Source organism: Cenococcum geophilum (genome assembly GCF_001692895.1).
Source record: "Cenococcum geophilum 1.58 unplaced genomic scaffold K441scaffold_3, whole genome shotgun sequence".
Taxonomy (NCBI): domain Eukaryota; kingdom Fungi; phylum Ascomycota; class Dothideomycetes; order Gloniales; family Gloniaceae; genus Cenococcum; species Cenococcum geophilum.
Genome location: NW_027137561.1, coordinates 5988014 through 6008606, shown reverse-complemented (window position 1 = coordinate 6008606; position 20593 = coordinate 5988014). Strand labels below are relative to the sequence as shown.

The window sequence follows — 20593 nt, the reverse complement described above, 5'->3', positions numbered from 1 at the left end:
AGGTCTCCTTCTATATCCGTAATCGTTTACCTATATATTATTCTAATTAGTAATATCCGCTAGCATTTTAAGATACTGTATATAGGTTTGTGTTAACAGCGAGCCTCTTAAATATACTAATACTAAAAAATAGTAGAAATACTTAAATCGGCAGGTCCTATCCAGATCTATATCTACTAGATGTTATACTAATCTAATCTGCTAGTATATAGTAAGCAGAGCGCTTATTATTAACTTAGTTAGGAAGATTATTAGATTTATTACCTATGTTAAAGCTACTAATAGGCTTACCAGCACGCCGAGCGGCGAATATTAAGTTATTTAGAAGGTTAATAACTTTAAGGTCTAGTTCAGGAACGGCAGCTAGAGGCTCCTATATAGTAGGAACGATAGGAAGGCCCATTCTTATAACTTCTTTAGCTAACAGCTCTGGTAATTCAGCCTTATTGTGAGGTGATAAGCTCCGCACCACTCAGCCACACAAACCAAAAGGTAAGTAAGTGACTGGCTTGATGCCAGGCACGGCTGTGCGGAACAATACATATAGGCGAGGTGACTTCGTCACCTGACACTTATCCACCTTATCTGCCTTATCCTTAGCAGTCTCACCGCGGGCCTTAAAAATAGCTCCTACTTCGTCCTTAATATCCTCCACCTGGGTACTCGGCCGAGCCTCCTCTTAAATATCCTTACTTAGCGCCGCCACCCGCCGTATAAGTACTAGAGCCACCAAAGCCTCTAGAGGCTGTACAACTACTTCCGCCAAGCTATTGTGTATATACTGCGTTGCTTAAAAGGATTGTGAATAAGACTCCTATGCTTAAGATGCTTTTGGAGGCTTTATAGGCCTTAGAGCTTTTAAAGCTTTTGGGGCCTTAGGAGGCTTCGGAGCTAAAGACACACGACATTTTCTGGGCGGCATAAGGACAATATCTTACTAAGGGTTTGATTAAACAGGCAGCAATAATATTAAAGCTTTTTAATCAACTATACTACTAAATATTCTATATAGGCTTCCTAGCCACGTCGCTGCTACTTACCGCAATATTTGAGTATCAATATTCGAGACTCCGAAGCTCGGAGGTGGCGCCTATACCCCTACCGCCGAGCAATCGCATTGACCAAGGTTTTAACACCAAGCTATACACGGTATAGAGCCTTTAGATTGGCTTGAGAGGCTTGCATATACGAAAAGTGCAAGAAACGGTTGCCTCACTAAGGGATGGTACAACCCTCTAACGCGCCACCCTAAAAAGTTACCGAACTCGCCCTAAGCCTCAATCTCATTAGGCTAAGCTACCTACTCGGCGGCTTCCGGTCGCTGCGCGATTTTTTCTTCGAAAAAAGGCCGTGCTAAGCACGGCCATATCAGCCCAACGATAAAAACAGGCCCCACGATAAAATTTCCTTCACAAAGCGAAGCTTCGCAAAATCAGCCGCAGAAATAGCGTCGCTGTTAAGAAAGTCGTAGGCGCTTTTACGTGGTCTTTGTTAGGACCTAAGGATAGGACTTCTAGTGGGGTGACCACCACCTTAAGGCATTAATGAACCTCAATAGTGCATTAACTTCTCACGTTCCATTTAAACCCCTCTAAACCTACCGCCTAAATAACAGTTGGCGACTGTGAGCTGGCGCTAGCGCTTTTAAGTAGCCACTGCTGAAGCGCCCAGATGATGCCGGAAACTTCTGGCGGCAATCTCAGAGGCATTATATATTTGAGCCCTCCCGGACCCTTCTTCTAAAATTTATATATATACAACTAAGCATCCCGATTTATCATCTGAGTAGAATGTAATACTCGTCACCCGACCGGTGACAGCTCCAATTGCAAGAGTATTGCCTTCGGTAGCAATACGACCTGGCCTATAATCCAATGGAAGACATAAGACCGTTGAACTATTCTGAGTCACCTAACATGTCGATATATCTACAGAGTAGAATGAATGAGGTGTGCTCCCATCGGGCGAGAACACTACGCTGCTGGCCAAGTCCGAATGGCCCTCGAGCGTCTGCTCCACTTGTCTTGTGGTGACATTCCACACCCGCACAGTCTTCTTGTATGATCCCGACGCCAGCTTGCTCCCATCGGGCGAGAACAACTACGCTGCTGACCGAATAGCCCTTAAGCGTCTGCTCCACTTGCCTTGTGGCGACATTCCACATCCGCACAGTCTTGTCGTATGATCCTGACGCCAGCTTGCTCTCATTAGGTGGGAACACTACGCTGCTGACTGGCCCGAATGGCCCTCAAGTGTCTGCTCCACTTGTCCAGTGGCGACATTCCACACCCGCACAGTCTCATTATATGATCCCGATGCCAGCGTGCTCCTATCGGGTGAGAACACTACGCTCCAGACCGAGCCCGAATGGCCCTCGAGCGTCTTGCTTGACTTGTCCTGTGGCGACATTCCACACCCGCACAGTCTTGTCGTATGATCCCGACGCCAGCTTGCTTCCATCGGGCGAGAACAACTCTATCCCAATCATTGGGGCTGCCGGCTCGGATAGAAGCCTGTGCAAGCCGCTTGGGCGTTTTGGAGGTCATCCTTCGTCATTGGTCAGAGTCTTAGCCAAGCTGGACCCAAGAAGTGGGGATCTTCAAGCTGGGCATCTTCAGCTACAAGAAGCGGGGGATCGCCAGTTGCGTGCGGCGCGTTCGCACCCTTCAAGCCTAACCCACCATAAGTGAGATACCGATAGGGAATGCTCAGCCAAAGATATGGTATCGATGCATTTGTACACTCGCTATTGGAGATTGCTGACCTAAGGCGCAGGCTAGCGACAGGCTCTCAACGACCCAATTGCGGCTCCGGCCAGACACCCCGTCTCCGCCAATTCGTCGCAGCGGGATCACTATCCTCTGTGGCGACGCACGAAGTGTTGTAGAGTATGGGCGTGTTCTCTCTTACGAGGGTAGTAATTAAGATGATGCAGCATCGTTTTACTTCATGGCCTCAATGGAAGCCCAGAAAAGACGTGGGCCCATCCCTCAACCGGCTTCTTCTGGCCTTGGGACTTGCGCAAACGTATTCCAGACGCCCGTGTTCTACTATTCGGATACGATGCCGATATAACACCGCAATTTGGTACCAACCTAATACGCATCAAAGGCCTTGCAGAAAGCCTGCTTGGTAATCTGGTGAATAAGAGACAGGAGGATTATGTGCGTGATACCGTGTTGAAATAATATGGCCATGCGTACTGATACTGTTTCACGTTGCAGGAGACAAACAGGCCGTTAATCTTTGTGGGCCACAGCCTGGGAGGTCTGATCATTAAAAAGGTAACTGGAATTATATTGGCATTGACCGAAGCATCTCGAGAATTAGACGCTTACGACACTATTATCAGGCCCTTGTGCTAGCCTCTCAAGCGGTCAATACGGAAGCGGACGACGCCCATCTAATCTATAATTCAACTAAAGGTCTTATGTTTTTCGGTACACCTCACGCAGGTAGCGCCACTAACAATACCAAACGAGTCTGGGTTCTGCAGAAGATTGCGAAAGCAGCCTTTACTGAAGTGCCTCCAAGACTGGAGGCAGCGCTAGAAATGCATTCGGACGAGTTAGCAGATCTCGCGGATGACTTTCGAAAAACTAGCTTGTGGATAAGAAGAGGGGTCATAATTTATACGTATTTCGAAACGCGTACCACTGCCAAACTTGGGGAAGTGGTAAGTCCAGAGAACAGGTGTTCGCCGCAGTCGTCTTATCAATTCACTAATTACTTCGGCAGGTTGTTGATGAGCTCTCCGCGCGTGTTGGCTATGACAAAGAGACTGCAGGACCAATACAAGCTGACCATGAGAATATTGTGAAATTTGCAGATGAAGACGACGGAGACTATGAAAATGTATGGAACAAGATGAAGATACTGAAAAGAAAGGCTACTCAAAGTTCGTAAGCAGCTTTGTTTCTTGGTCCCTTATTTCATCTTTCAGTCAAATAAACACAATCACCCGGCTGACCACCATTTTCTTCTTCATAGCCGGATCGATTACCCAGATAGGTAGACCTGCAAGCAGGACACGGACAGCGGGCAGATTGCAAGGTCCTGCGACATTTTATATGCCGATGAAAATGCCTTTCATGAGAAACAAATATTTCACTGGCCGAGGGGATATACTTTCTAGAATGGTTACCAAACTTCAGCCTGGACGACTCCCCAATGAGTGCGAACTCAAAACCTTAGTATTACACGGTCTGGGAGGGGTGGGGAAAACTCAGATCGCAGTACAATATTCCTATCTGCATGAGAGCGACTATGACTCAATTTGGTGGATCGACATGACCGATAAAGGCCGGATGGAAACTAGCATATTCAACAACATGAAAACACTGGTAGATCATAGATGTTCTGAGTTGCGCATGCAAAGTATCAATGTCCAATATACCCAAGTGGCTTTGGACTTAGGGATACCAGCAAAAGCTTTTACGGATGAGGGTGATAAGAGTATCAGAGAAGTCAGCGGGTCAATGACAATTATTAAGGATGCATTTAAAAAGTGGCTTTCTTTGCGCGATAATAGAAGGTGGCTGCTCATTCTTGACAATTACGATAATCCCGAAGGCTTAGACATTGCCGAAGTTCTCCCAATGAGTGCTTCTGGCAGCGTCATCATGACCACAAGAACGCGGGATCTCGAAAGCTACCAAACTGCGGTGGAGGTCGGCGAAATGGACGATGAAACCGGCATTGATCTGCTATTGAAAATGACAGGTCCAACTTCAGAGACGACTACAGATGGTATGGTAATCCACAAGCTTGCCAAACAAAAAACAGAGCTAATGTTGTGTTAAAGAACGAAAACACGCGCGTGCAATTGTCAAAAGACTAGGAGGGCTACCCCTCGCTCTGGACCAAGCCGCAGCTTATGTCTTGGGCCTCCAGCTTCCTCTGTCAGGTTTCCTTCCCAGATTTGAGAAGGAGTTCAAATCTATTCTCAAAAGGAAACCGCTCAAGACGTTGTGGAAACAGCGGGCAGAGGCGAGTTTCACGACTTGGGAAATATCTGTCGACTTCCTTCGCAACTCATGCAAAGACGCGATCATCTTGTTGGACATCAGTGCGTTCCTTGACAACGGAGTCATTCAAGAGGATATCTTTAGGAGTGACATTGCTTACTTGAATAAAAAATTCGGTTTAGGTAGGTGTAGCAAGTGCATTGGGCATGACCAATAGTCTAACAGCTCGAAGCAAGTATTGACGACGGAATCTTACACCTTTTCCGTTACTCCTTAGCCAAGCGGAATATGGACGCCAAAGCATTCTGGATACATCCCCTAGTACATACCTGGGCTCGTGAACGGCTTGATGAGGAAAGGATAAAAGGCATTTCGGAGGCGGCCACACACTTGTTAGCCCAATCACTCTTCTGGGATAAAGAAGATGAGAGAAAAGTTCTCAATTGGACTCGCGAGACACAACTTATGCCGCATATCAACATATGTGTAAAGACTGCGGAAGTAATGCTGTCTCGTGGTTCCTGGACTGATGTTGGGCTTGAAGCTGTGTACACATTAGCGCGTATATGCTTCTGGCATGGTCGCTATTCGGAGAGCAAAACGCTGATGCAAACATATCTTAGGCTTAAATCAGCCACGAACAAATTCTCGGTGACCATTTGTCGAGCTCAAGACTATATAGGATCCTGCCTGGAATGGGAGGGAAAATACGAGGACGCGCTGAAAGTATTCCGCGAGGGACTATACAGCGCGGAGATGTTTCTGGGGGACGACGATCCAGACACGCTCAACCTTGTCTTTTTAGTAGCCCAGGCTCTTAGCTGTTTAGAACGCTTCGGTGAGTCGTTGGACCTCTGTCATCGAGCGCTGGCGGTATTAGACCGAATCGGGTGGAAAGATCACCCACGTACAATGGTTACTCAACTTGTAGGGAACATCCATTTCAAGGAGGGGAGACTTGATGAAGCACTCGAGTGGGCGGACCGCGCGTTGGCAGAAGCTGAGATAGCATGGGGAAATGACCACCCAAACACTCTTCACTCAGTCGATGCGATGGCATCGATCCTTGCTACTAACGGACAGCATGATTATGCGACAGAAATGCTGCACAGAGCCTCGGTGGGATATAAGAAGACGCTGGGCGAGCAGCATCCTTCGACACTGCGTGTTACTGCACAAATATTATCGACTCTGATAAGTCAGCGCAAGTACCAGGACGCAGATGATATGACCAAAGGATTATTGAGGTCTTGGGAGAAGCTGGGCAGCACCTGTGTCGAGGTTCTGGTTTGCGTGGAACTTGTTGCAACTTTGCGCCAACTTCAAGGACGCTATAGAGAGGCCCAGCCGTTATATAAGCAGGCCTACGAAGGATATAAGATGGTTTTGGGAGAAGAACATCCTCAAACAAAATCTTGCGCTACATCTTATTCTGCGCTGGTTAATGAGATGGCCGGGAGAGAACGCTAACTGCTTTAGACGGCGAAGGGTATAGAAACAGCTGGTGATAGCGATCAGGAATGTATCATCGCGCCCGTGATATAAGACGCTCTTGAGAGAATGCAAGCCTTAAGGCCGCCAATATATAATAGAACTGGACTTGGTGGTGATCTAGATAGCAATCTAGGCAGCAGTTCTGATGATGGATCTCGCCGTTGCTAACTGACTTCAGCACAAATAATGTTCCTTCTCCCACTAATACCAACCAAATCCAGAACCAAGATATGCCAATTTGAGTTAGCAATACCTCCTTTAATGGTAGATATTAACTTGGCCTTTAGCACTTTAAACGAGCTTGAGGACGCTGCAAACGCAATTTCCTTAGGGGAATCCATTTCAAATGCTCCCGAGACAAACGCATCAGATAAGGTGGATAAGGGTACTCAAGAGAGACGGGTTAAAATTTTCTGGAAACCTCAGAAGCTGCATAGCTTTCGCTCTAAAGATGGGGAGATGTCTTATTATGTTGAATGGGAAACTATTACTCTCCAGGCTTCTAACATCATTACTGCTTGCCATCAAGCTGGAAAGCAAGTGAATGAGGTCATACAAGTGCTCTAGGTGGAACAGTCAAGAGACTGGGCAGAGGTGAACCCTATTTATTATAAGAGCATTGTCTTTGGGAACGCTCGTCCAGTGATGTAAATGGACTGGATTGGATACAAAAATGAGGCCAAATCCAGTCCAAAAAGCAAATTCAAGCTCTTAACCGGTTATGTAACCGGTTAAACCAGATAAACCAGATAAAATAGTACATACTTAAGGATATTATAGTATAATATGTAGTAGAAACGGTTAACAAAGGCGTAGAGTAGTTAAATAAAGGCAGGAAACGAATAAATCAAGGACCTATATAGCTTATATAACGTCGGCAGCCGTATATAGTAACGATCGAGCCAATTTGAAGCACGTACTTACTATCACCAGTCTTGGCATGGTGTTGAGAGTCGCTCAGTCGTCAATAAGCGTGTATTTGATCACGTCGCCCTCAGCTTCCTCATCGCTCGGATTCGGATTCAGACTCGTAATAGGTAAGAGGCTCCGCCTTAATCAGATCTATCGTCGTCCTTTGGCGTTTCCGTTTTCTACCAGCGGGCTTATTAACGCGCTTTTGTAGAACAGCAGGAGCCTTACCAGAAGCGCGGCTGCTACTAGCATAGCTATTACCACCTCCACGCGTCGTTCGGCCGGTGTCAGTAACGAAGCTATCCATCAGATCAACGGCAGGCAATAATAAGGGCAGTAATTGTTAAAATACACGCGTAGAAGCTCAGATGTCACGTGATGTCTATAAGCCGTGCGCGAATAACACGCCCTCAATGTTTACATAGAGAGAGGGTTTTTTCACATCTTTAAATAACACCCCCCTAACACGCAGTATTCAAGTTAAGAGAGGGAAGATGGAGACGACAGAGGGGGAAGGAGGCTTAACGCGTCAATCGCGTCGGGAACGCGTCAAGACAACTAAGGCCTTTAAACACGATAGTTACGAGAGCGATATAGAAGATACGGTTCACGTGGCAGTAGTAGCCCCTGGGGCACCACAATTAAAGCGTATAGGGAAAAAACTACGTCCTAAAGATTAGATAGGGTTAATAAGAAACCACATAATAGCTAAAAAGAGAGCAGAGTAATTAGTAATAATAGCTACTACGGCAAACTAAGTAATAATTAAGAAGATAAATATAATAAGCATGTAGATTAAGGTGCTAATTAACCTAGTTATATTACTACTAGGGGTAATAGAGAAACAGAAAGAGGTATAAGTGAACTAAATTAAAGCCCTTACCGAAATATTTATAGAGTAGATTAACGCGCTTAGAGTAAAGGTTATAAAAAAGATAAAGGTAATCTAGACCTAATTATCTAATATTTAAATACTACCGAGCGCGGATCTGTCGTACGCGGAGGTTGCCTATACGCCGCTAAATAGTTAACTAAGTAACCTAACGTCCTTTCCGTTAAGGAATACTATACTATTAACTATTACTAATATGCTGTACTATATAGTTAATATATTTAGAGTTAAAGAAAAAAATAAGAATAAAGCATAACTAGGGGTAATTAGGTAAGTAATTAAAAATAGTATATATATAACGGAATGCCACAAGAGCTAGCGCTATATAGTAGTGATTAAAGACCCTAGGAATCCCGCACGCATTAGGATAACTTATAGAAATAAAGTTAAGCTCTAATATATAAAAGAAGCGGCCTAAAAGACCTTAGCACCTAGCGTTTAAGTACTGTGAGACTAGCTCTATTTAGTAAAAATTAATAACGCTAACCAAATAGCAGTTCTTAACTAGGAAGGAAAGATTTAAGATAAAGTAATAGAGGTGCTAGGAAAAGAGAATAATATATATATAGCCCAGATAGGATGGCTTAGTAAAAAAGACATAGGAAAGGTATATAAATTAATAGTTATATACGTTACTAAAAGTAGTAAGGCAGCACGGTTGCTATAAGATTAATACTTTTACATTATAGAGGAATTAGCCTATATTAGAACCTATAAACCTAAAAGCGGTCTAATATAATACTACTAGTGTTAGACACTAGGACATAAAGTATTTATATATATAAGACCGCAAGTATATACTAAATACGCTTAAGAAGGACATTATTATAATAACTGCTAAGGACAGATTCCAAAGTATATACCTTATAGAGGACCATATAAATCGTTTAATAAAAATTATTAAGTGCTTTATCCTACCCGCTATATATAAGACACTTTAGGTACTTTAACTAAATATCTAAAAGTAGAGTACGGTATAGTAGAGCCTAATAAATAATAAACAACTAAAAGACTTTGGAGTGTTAGTAATATCAGAGCTATATATATAAAAAACGGATAATATAGTTATAATAGTCCCTATAGGACACCCAAATTAGATTAAGGTAATACCTACGGCCTAGTATAAAGAGAGGTGGGCGGTATAGAGTATACTATAAATTAAAAAAGATATTAAGGCCGTATAAGTGCCAGTATAATTAGCAGACCTTACCGCGGCGGTACTGCGCCTTCCTAATAGATTAGTACTAGTAGTATTAGTATATATTAAGGGAAAGAATATAGAAGCACTATAAGATATAACTAGTAAACTACGCTAACTAATTTAAGAAATATAGAATAAGATAGGTATATAAACCAATATAATACTTATAGGAGACTTTAATCGGCACGATTAGCTATAGGGAGGAAATAACGTCTTGCTAGTAAGATAGGGAGAAGCTAACCTAATTATTAATCTTATAGGAGATTACTCCCTGCGTAGCCTGCTGCCTAGGGGTATAAAAATATAGCAAAATGGTAATTATAAGATAATAATTAACTTAATCCTAGTATTAGATAAGCTAGCATCTATAATGGTAAAGTGCACTATATATAAGATAGAACACGGATCTAATTATAGGGTAATTAAAATAATATTTAATATTACGGTCCCTAAACGCGCTATAAAATAGAGAATGCCTTTTAAAAACGCACTATAGAATAAAATTAGGAATAGGATTGCTACCGCCCTCTGTATTATCCTAGTAGGCAGTAGAGTATAGTAGTAAATAGACTAGCTTATAGAGGTAGTACTAGAGGTAGTCCACATATTAACTCCGAAATCTAGACCGTTACTATATATAAAAAGGTAGTGGATAATAGACCTTATAAAGCTCCGCTAGGTATACACTTACTAGAGGAACTAGGTAAAGAACTAATATTAAGCGGGCTAGATAGTACTAGAACTAGAGTAATAAGTAAAGGAGGCCTTAAAGGAATACTATAATATAATACGGAAATAAAAAAGGACATATTGGAACGACTTCCTGGCCAATAATATAAATATTTAGTAAGTAGTAAAATACCTTAACCTAAGCGGTAACTTAGCGTTTAATAAGATACCACCGTTAGTAAGAATAGATAGATTTACTATAAAAGGTAAAGATAAGTAAGCAGCGGAGCTGTTAACTATATTCTTTCCCCCGCTGCTAGTAGGAATAGAGAATAAGGGTCTATAGCCTTAATGAACGCTAACACTAATGCCGCGTCTTATAATGGAAGAGGTAAAATAGAAGATATTTGCGGTAAAGCCTTAAAAAGCGCTAGGGGATAATAGCCTACTAGCAATAGTATGGAGGCAGATATAGCCGGTAATAAAAGATAGGGTCCTGCTCCTCTTTTAGACCTTACTTAATAAGGGCGACCTTCCTAACTAATAGAGAAATGCCAAGATTATACCGCTTAAGAAGCCGAATAAAGGAGACTATATAAAGGCAAGGGCATAGAGGCCTATCTCTCTACTATCTACGTTAGGCAAGGTACTAGAGTCTATAGTTACTAAAAGAATATCGCACGCGGTAGAGACCTTTAGACTACTACCTATAAATTACTTTAGGGTAAGGAAGAAGCGCTCTACTAAATAGGCGCTGCTACTACTATAAGAATATATCTATAACGCGTAGAGGTCTAAGAAGGTGCTTAGCCTTATTAGCTTTAATATAAAGGGTATATATAATAGAGTATATAAAGAGAGGCTACTACAGAGGCTTATAGTAAGAGGTATACCGCTAGTGCTAGTGCGGTGGATTAATGCATTCTGCTCTAATTATACGGCGACTATTTTAGTTAACGGCTATACCTCTAACCAGCAATAGTTACTATAAGTAAAACTACCGTAAGGATCGCCGCTCTCGCTAATACTGTTCCTCTTTTTTAACGCTAATCTAGTCTAATACCAGCTTAATATAAATAGAGGCTTAATAGCGTTTATGGATAACTATAATATATAGGTTATAGGACTATTAGTAGTAGTAAACTATAAAGGCATTTAGGCTATTATTAATAGAGTAATAAACTAGGAGAAATGAAGCGGCGCAACGTTTAAAGGTAAAAAGACTATGCTAGTGTACTTTATAAGAAACGCGGACCGGACTAATACTACCCTATTTATAATTAAAGGAAAAATAGTTATACTAGGGCATATAGCTAAGATCTTAGGGGTAGTTATAGATGCGGAGCTTCGGTATAAGTAATATATTATAAAAGCAGCCACTAATAGCCTTATCGCAGCTATGGCACTAAAGAGATTTTAGATAGTATCCCCTTTAACTATAAGATAACTATTTAGGGCAACGGTAGCGCCGGCGGTGGACAACGCCTTAAATATCTAAATATACGCCTGCGGGGGATCCGCTATAGCCGCAATAAATAGGGTATAAAGAATTAGAGCGTAGGTAATTATAGGAACTTTCCGTATAGTAGCTATAGTTATTAGGGAGGCCGAAGCAAGTATACGGTTAGTACGCGAGCGGCATTTAGAGAGGGCTACTAAGTTATAGGTTAACCTTAATACGCTATATAAGACGAACCCGCTCTTAAGGCTCTATATAAAGGTGCTTTAGAGGTTTACGTCCCCACTATAAAAGATAGCCTATACATATTAACATACACCAACAGATAAGATGGAGGTTATTTAGCCTTATATAGTACTACTATAGGAGGACTAACTACCTATAAGCATTAACCTAGATAAAGATAGGGCAACTAAAGCCGCTAACTCCACCTAAGGTATATAGATCGCAATAAGCTTATCTAGGAGGAGAGGTATAGTAGGGATAGGAGGTGTTATCTATAACACCCTTAGCAATACGCTAAATAGGGAAGCTGTTATATACTTAATTACACTAGGACTAAGAGCAGAATAGAACCTATATATAGCTAAACTAGCGGTAATATTAATGGCGATAAGGTGCTTACCGCCGGATCTATAGGAGAGATAGATTACTATATTTACCAGTAATTAGGTAGCACTACTAGTAATTAGCTAACCTAAGCAATAATCTAGCTAAATAAGTATTGTATAGATCTATAACATAGCCCATATATTAAGGTAAAGAAGTAACCGTTTTCTTATTATATAGGTCCCTTAAGGGGAGTTCAAACTAGGTAAAAAGGTAAAAGTAGTAGTACGGCGAGCCACTATATAAGGATGCCTACTGTAAGAATAACAATACTAGGCTAAGGCTATAACAATAAATACTATAAGAACAAAATAGTGGGGTAGGAAAACACTACCAGAAGGAGTAGGAAGGTATTTAAGAAAAATAAACATAGTACTACTAGGTAAACATACCTGTAGGCTATATAACTCCCTTAAGCAAGAAGAGGTAAATGTGTTAGCCTAGTTATGGATAGGAATAATATAACTTAATAGGTATCTGCACCGTATTAAAGCGGTAGAATTAGATTAATATAATTGCGGATAGGTAAGAGAAATAATTAAACACTTTTTCTTTAGGTAGATAAAATAGATATTATATTAAGAGTAAATGCTGCAGCAAATAGATATAAGAAGAGGTAGCTTATTCTTCTATCTTAGGGGGAAGGCGTTAAGCGACTCTAGATAGTAGATACTAAATATAGACGCGGTCCGAGTAACAGTAAAATATATAATAGCCACCAGACGACTTAAGGTAGAATTAAATTAATAACCCATCTACCACAGTTAGAAACTTCCCCCCCTTTCTCTATACTTTAACTAACCTATACTACGTACCCTCGTGCTACCAGCAGATCTTGCTTTAATTGCTAAAGATAGGACACTAAATACTTAGAGGAACAGCCCCCTAAGACTACCTGCTACTAACTACCTATAAGATCTCGTAGAATAAGGTATAAGTAACACTAGGGAATACTAAATAAGGCATATATACGGGCTTGTATAAGAATATGGCGAGACTAAAGGAAGTGTAATTATGTAATATAGTACTAGTGCCCTTTAGGCTTAGTGCCTTCGGGCGGAATAAACTTCATCATGTTTACATAGAACTAGAACCTTAGTTAATAAACCTGCTTTATGCCTGTTGTATACTACAAACCTTCTGCCATTGCTGCCTATAATCTGTTTTAACAGTAATGAGGGCAACAATGAGGGCAGTGATGAGGGTAGCGATGAGGGTAGTGATGAAGGCAACGCGATAGGGACGTCATATAGGGCAACGCGATAGAGACGCTATATAGAGCAAGACGATAAGGGCGACGCGATGAGGATCAACCACCTCATCTACCACCTCCGGATCGATCCGCTCGTCTACAAAGCTTCAGCGGATCAAATCGGGCGTCGCTACACGATAGAACAATCCTTGATACTCGAGTTGATGGCTATATAACGAATATTAATACATTTGATAGGTTTAGAGCCCTTGAGTGACGTTCGCCCTTACCCAAAACCTCACCACTATGGCTCTATACTAACTATATGCATCTAGATCTGGATTCATTGGATATCCAGTTCCCGCCAAAGCCTCAAATCCAATCTAGATTAAGCCAATCAAATCTCTTAACCGGATCGTGATTTTATCGATCCAAAACCAGTCCAATCCAAAAACGATCCAGTCTATTTACATCACTGCCTCTACCTAGGGACTTCTACCCAAATACCCTACCTTTCTAGGACCCTCTTCCTACGTAACCTCTTTACCCGCGTACTATTACCTAACTTTATAAGCTACCTAGGAGGTGTATTATCGTAGGTAGAGTTTCCTGGGCATTACCTCTCTCCACAGCGCTGAGAATTTGATAGACAGACATATGGAGTTGCAGCTGAGGCAGAATGTTTTCGGGAACTAAAAAATAGAGGCAAATAATGAACTTTGCATTTGTAAAGGATACTTTAATTAAGAATCCGGCAGGGAGTTTGTCAAATTGGAAATTACGAGACACTAGAGTAAAGGCGCCAGAAATGGAGCCCAAAGCTAGAAATAGGCCTCCAAAGCTAAAGAAGAGCACAACTATCTGAAAACAAAGACGTCCTAAAGCTTCACAATCCCCGCCGGATATTCCACACAGCAGTTCCGTCCTTTAATTTCGTAGAATAGTGCACCTGCTACTCGACAGGGCTGACAGGTAAAACGGGTTAATAGTAAAGATAGAAAGAGGAGGGGGAATGCATAGACATAGTAAAAGCAATTCTTTTTGGCATCATGTTCCCTTGAACTAGAAAGGGGCTCCGTTTAAAAAATGGCCGCCTGTACAAGGAGCCGGTCCAGACTGTAAATCCTTGCGAGTTCTCAATACACCAGCAACTTTAACCCGGGGGCTGTGCTATGCAGCCAAAAACTAGCAGCCAATAAGCGATTGAAATCGGCTCCGCTGCTGCCTTCGGCTCACCCAAACTCCAACTGAACTTCACCCTGCTCACCCTGGCCTCACCAGCGCCCCTTTCTTAAAGCGGCCTTGCTCACCTCTAGAAACAGAAAGAGCCTTTAGTAAGGTTAGTATCTGGGTTATATTCAAGCAGTAATAAGATATTATTTCGGCGCTCTAACGTAAAAGCGGGTACTAAAAGAAAATTAAGAAAGCTATAATTAGAAAGTAAAATCCAGGTAAGAAGCTATTTTAGGCTCTAATTAATACGCTATAAAATAGTTGAACTCTAATTAGCAAACTAGCCGCTTGCTAGATATAGAACTAATAGCCCACTTTACCCCGCTCGTTTTTTAGCTAAGGGTGTGTTTAATAACTATTGCTTAGCAAAATAGGCTTTACTAAGTAGGCGCTATTAGGTAGGCGCTCTAAAAAAGCTACCTAGGCCTACCTAGTCGCGAACGCGCCACTAATATCGATATCCACCTAGTAAATACTATCCGTTCGGCGCCGCAGGTGGATTTAAGTAGATTAGTCGTCTTAGTAATTAAAAAGAAGGCTTTACCTAGCTAAGTAAAGGCATTTACGCTAACCGCGATTGCGCTTATAGCGGCGAGTTTTATTAGCAATTTAAGCTACCTAAGCGAATTCCGCTAGTACCTACCGTTTTTAACAGGGGTACTAGTGGAACACCGATATAACTAGGTTAATCGATCCTGCCCTCTATAATATTTATAACCTATTCTTACTATCCTATAATCTAATTTAATGCCAACTATTTATTACAGAGTAAGTATAAGCGACGATAATATATAGCAAGGTAGATATTATTAAGCTATATACATAAACTATATAAGGAGGTCAAGACGTTATGTAAGGAAAGAAGGTAGGAAAATAGGAAGAAAGGGCATATATTGTTAACTTAGTTGCTTAGTTAATACGTATATAGGCAAAATAGGGTTTAGGTTATAGTCCTAGCAGAACTTAGCAGAATTTGGTAGAACTTAGCAGAATATAGCAGAATGCCGTAAATTGCCGTTAGATTGCTATTAGATTGCCGTTAGATTACTATTTTACAGTTAGTCTCTAATTGCTAAGTTAGTAGAAATAGGTGGACGTATATAAGGTATTACGGGGGTGTCCTATAATAGTACCCCCCCTTTAAACTCGAGCTTCTGCGAGATAGGGCTATAGTAGTTTTAAGTAGAGTTTATAAAAGTCTTTTGCGGCTTATATAAGTCCTATAGAGTTAACGGGTTCCTATAAGGACTTAGTAAAGCCTCTCTATTTTATAAGATATATATATTAGCGTTTCCGTTTATTATACTTAATATTATTAATTCTTTTAATAAAGTACTTGTTCTTACTATCTACTTTAACTAATAGGGGAGGGTCTTATATCTATCTAGGCAGGGTATCTAATATAGGGGTAGTAGGGTAGAGAACTAACGTATAGAATATAGGGTGGATTTTAACCGTATTAGGGAGCTTTAGTTAGTAGGTATAAGGAGAGATAACCTTTTTAACCTTATAAGGGCCAGCGTTCTTCTAATTAAGTTTTTTAGTAGGTCGTTTCGTATTTAAATTTCTTATATTTAGCCAGACGAAATCGCTAATTTAGTAGGCTGGTGCTAGGGTTTGTTTTTTATTTACTGCGGCTTTATAAACAGATTAAGCCCATATTATCTTATTAGTAAGAAACTGTTATAGTTCCTCCATTTTCTTTATAAATTTATTTACTTCTACGACTTATAAGGCGTAATAAGTAGGGTAAGGAACATTACTAAAGGGTTTAAAACCTATTTATAAGTGCTAGCTATAATTAGCTAGGAATAGGGAGACTTTTATAGTTTCCGAGACGGAATTATTTATAGTAAACTTAGTAAATACAAGCCAGTTAATCTAGTTATCCTATAAATATAATATATATATCCGAATATACTATTCTATTATAGCATTTACGTATTTTATTTAGCTATCCGTTTCTAGGTAATACGCGGTAGACAATAGTGCTTTAATACGGAGTTAAGTAGTTAGTTTTTTTTAAAATACTAAGATAAACTAGCTACCTCTATTAGAGATAATTGTTTTAGGGAGTCCGTAAAGTTTCCATATATAATCTAGAAATAGTTAAATAATAGTAAGCGTTAACATATTAGGGCAGGCGATTAAGTATCTTATTTTAGATAGTTAGTCTATAACTACTATAATATTCGTGCAGCCTCTACTCTTAGGAAGGTTAACAATAAAGTTAATTAAGATATCTATTTGTATTAACTTAATAACACAAGTAAGTCATATCTAGGGGCACGAAATACGTATAGTATCGTATGCTCTTTTAGATGATGGTAACTGTCGATTCTATTAAGGTAGACTACGTAGTCTATATACTAACACGCCTCCCCCCTAATTAGTTAGCATATAAGTAGTTAGTGCACCAAACGCGTAAGTACGCGTTTAGTATAACAGGTGCTGTAATTATATACTAGCGGTACTTAAAAATAGACCCACTTGTATATAACCTCCGTAATTGCTTTTAATAGAACCGTAAAACATAAAAGAAATACATAGAAAATCCCTTCCGAGGTGCCTTCTAGGCTGCCTTCTAAACGGTGCTTTAAGCTGGCCGTAAGTCCTACTTACGGCCCATAAAATAAACCGTACGGCCTTCTAATGGGCCGTAAATAAACCGTAAGTGCTCCGTTAGTCTCGTTCCACCCATTTTATAACCTTTAGATTAAGCTTATTTATATTAATTAGGGTTTTAAGAGCTTAGCACGGCTTTACCTTAGTTATAGCGTCCGCTAGGTTGTCTCCGCTGCTAATCCATTTAACCTCTATAATCTTACGTCGTTTATAGGCCTAACGTAAGCACATTAGGTCAACTATAAGCCTCTTCTCTTATATCGTGCCTAGTTTAACTATATAGTCATAAGGGGACTTTAAATTAGTGTATAGAACCAGGGGTAATTACTCTAATTATAGGATCTTCTGGATTGTTAACTTAATTGCGGCTTCTATATTAAAGCCATAAGCTAGTGCGTATAGCTTAGAAACTAGTACACTGCGGGTTACTTATTTGCACTTAATTAAAAACTAGTATAGAATATTTACGTCCTAATTATGGTCCATAAGTATAATTATAAAGCCGATTTATAATAACAGGTCCCTATTATTAGCAAAAAAGGCGTCCATAAATATTAGTACACTAAGGGAATTTAGGTCTAGTGGTATATAAGTAAGTCCTCTTATTACATTATTAATTTGCTACTAAATACGCTTATTAAGCTGCTTAATATTTTCCTCTTACGGATCTATTACCTAGGCCGTAAAAAATAAATTATAGGCAGATTTAGGTTAACAGACTATAGCAATATAGGCGCCTCTTGTACGCTATACAACGTATTAGTTCTTCGTATTTACGGTCTTATAGGTCTCTCTATAGGAACTAGTAAGGTCCGTAGGCTTTACTATAATAAGCCTTAGGTTTTAAGCTTAGCGTTCCTAAATCAGCTAAATTAGGTTACCCTTTTATATAATTAAGCCTCTATTAAACTTAATTAGAGTCTACTTAGTTAACTACTCTTATAGTTTTGCTAAGAACTTTACCTCTTACAGTTTAGTCTCTTTAGCATCCGCAAAACTCCTGTCCGCTAAGAAGAGGGTATTATCTGTTTGGAGTCCGATAATACTAAGGCCGTTTAATAGGGTGTATAGGAGGTAGGGGTTATAGGTTAACTATTCTATTTTAAGTTTACTAATATAATACTAGTAATATGTTTTAAACTAGTGGTTTTTAGCTTCTAGTACTCCGCAAAGAGGTTTTATAACCCATAAAATTATTTCTAGTTATAGGTTAAGCTCAAGGGGTAGTTATATAAAGATATCTCTACTTAGGTAGGTATTAGACTATACGTAGGCTTATAAGATATCCCATAAGTAAAGGGCTGTAGGTTTAGTTTACTATAGTCTAGGCATAAGTATAAGTATAATTTATTAACTAACTCGTTAAATTATAGGCGATTACATAAGGACTAAGTCCTTTCCTTAGTCGTTATAAGCTTATATAATAAGCCTTAATTTTTTAAAGGCTTTATTAATACTAGGGTGCTTAATTTTATTAATAAAGCGTAAGTTAAATATACGGACGCCTTACGGAACGTCTCTCTCTATTACGGCCGTAAAAACACCCTTTTTAAGTAGTCTATTAATCTCTTTACGTTATAAGTCCGTAAAAGGGGTTTCCTATACTAAAACTAATATATCTATAGATAGGGATTGCCTTACGGACATGCCTACGGAGGTTAGGTAATTCTCCATTACGGAGTACTTTTAGGGGCGTCCTCAACCACGCTTTACGGTAGGTTTAGCAGGTTTAGTAAATTCCTAGGGGGCTTCTAAAGTAGGCAGGGGTACTTCTAATTTATCTAGTTTAGCGGGTGCTTCCCGTTCGTCTAGTTTAGCGTCACGGGTATTTTTAGACTAAAAGTAGGGTTTTACAAACGTGCTTCTAAAGCTAGTCAGTCCGCTAGAAAGTTATATATAATAAGTTTCGTCTTCTATAGCCAGTAAACAATAAGGTCCAGTCTAATTGCCGCTCTTACGCTATATAAGGACTTTAGAATTAAGCAGAAGATTATAAACTAAGGTTATATTAGGTCCGTTACGGTAATATAGGGCACTATTAACAGCTTATTTAGCCCGTAATTTAACTATTTCAGCTATTACCTTCCGTATTACAGCTGCTCGTTCCATAATAGACGGGGTAGGAGGGCCTAGGTTACTTATCCTTAGGTAGGCTCCGTAAACCAAGAGGGTAGGTACTAGTCCGTTAGGGCTAGCGGTATTATTAACGGCTTTTACGGCCATCTATAAAGCCAGTTCCTTTTAAATATCCTTACACTCGTCCGTAATAATCTAGTAAGCTCTCTATAAAGCTAGGTAACTCGCTTAATAAGTCTAACAGACCAATACGCCTTAACTAAAACGGCTTTTATTAAAATAGCTATGGCCATAGCGTACTATTAGAATTCCTTACTAATAAAGTTCCTACTAGCGTTGTGGGTAATATACTTAGGGGGTCTAACGTATATGTTAATCCAGTAGGTCTATAAAATATCCTAAGTATATTTTATAGATATATTTTGTAACTAACGGGCGGCTTAATAGTAGATTGCCTTATCAATTATATATAATACTAGGCTGCCGTTAATATATATAATGTCTATATATACTAAGTAGTTAAAGTTAAGATCCTTATAAAGGGTAAACTTAAATCAGCCTAGGGAACGTCCGTATTTCTAGCAGAAGGAATAGTATTTAGTTAGGTGGTTAATTGCCTTTTTATTAATATCATCGTGTCTAGAGCATTTAAGGACTCTATATAGCTTTTTAGCTAATAGGTGGCCAAAACGGCGGTATAGGCGGTGGATTTTAGTACTAGTAAGGTAGCACGGGTTATAGTTAAAAGATTCCTAAATATAGGTTCGTAAAGTCTCTCCCTATATGTCACGGCTCAAATAAATGCCTCTAAACCGAAGCTTGAACGAATGCTGTATTACCAAGATACTAAGCTAAAGAGAAGGAAAAGGGGTTGCCAGGACCGATGTAAACAAATATATAGGGTAGGCCGCCAAGGCGCTAGCTTTAGGCGGGCCAATCGCAGGTCGGCAGAATATGGCAGAATTTGGCAGGTAACGTGCGATAGCGCCGTTACATCACCCCCCTCTTTAAAAGAAAGCCTACCCTTAGGCTTAGTTAGAAAAAATAGGGTAGCACTAGGCTTACAAACGTAGGATTATAAAAATATAAGATAAGGAGATAAAAGGGGACACAAGTCCGTCCTGACTAAGTATAAAGGGCGATTATAGGCTAAGTAGAAGCACTAGGCCAGAAAGAGTAGCCGCTAAAAGTCTTGGCACGGATCTGACTAATTAAATAACTTTAACCGGCGGTCGAAGTTCCTAGACATCTGAAATTTTACGGT

At 40.1% G+C, this 20593-nt stretch overlaps 3 protein-coding genes across 3 annotated transcripts; 1 reads left to right on the top strand and 2 right to left on the bottom strand.

The window, feature by feature from the left end:
• Positions 1–1606: 1606 nt before the first annotated feature.
• Positions 1607–2470, bottom strand: K441DRAFT_725844 (uncharacterized protein). The gene has a single exon (XM_067654134.1). It carries the CDS (start codon positions 2162–2164, stop codon positions 1898–1900), a length of 267 nt encoding a protein of 88 aa, XP_067509617.1. The 5' UTR covers positions 2165–2470; the 3' UTR covers positions 1607–1897.
• Positions 2188–2503, bottom strand: K441DRAFT_652514 (uncharacterized protein). The gene has a single exon (XM_067647383.1). It carries the CDS (start codon positions 2407–2409, stop codon positions 2221–2223), a length of 189 nt encoding a protein of 62 aa, XP_067509616.1. The 5' UTR covers positions 2410–2503; the 3' UTR covers positions 2188–2220.
• Positions 2465–6465, top strand: K441DRAFT_168651 (uncharacterized protein). The gene is made up of 9 exons (XM_067640303.1): positions 2465–2723; positions 2776–2888; positions 2936–3164; positions 3225–3284; positions 3353–3676; positions 3739–3898; positions 3991–4749; positions 4805–5149; positions 5200–6465. The coding sequence occupies exons 1-9, from the start codon at positions 2721–2723 to the stop codon at positions 6435–6437; spliced, it is 3231 nt and encodes a 1076-aa protein (XP_067509615.1). The 5' UTR covers positions 2465–2720; the 3' UTR covers positions 6438–6465.
• The last annotated feature ends 14128 nt before the right edge of the window (positions 6466–20593 follow it).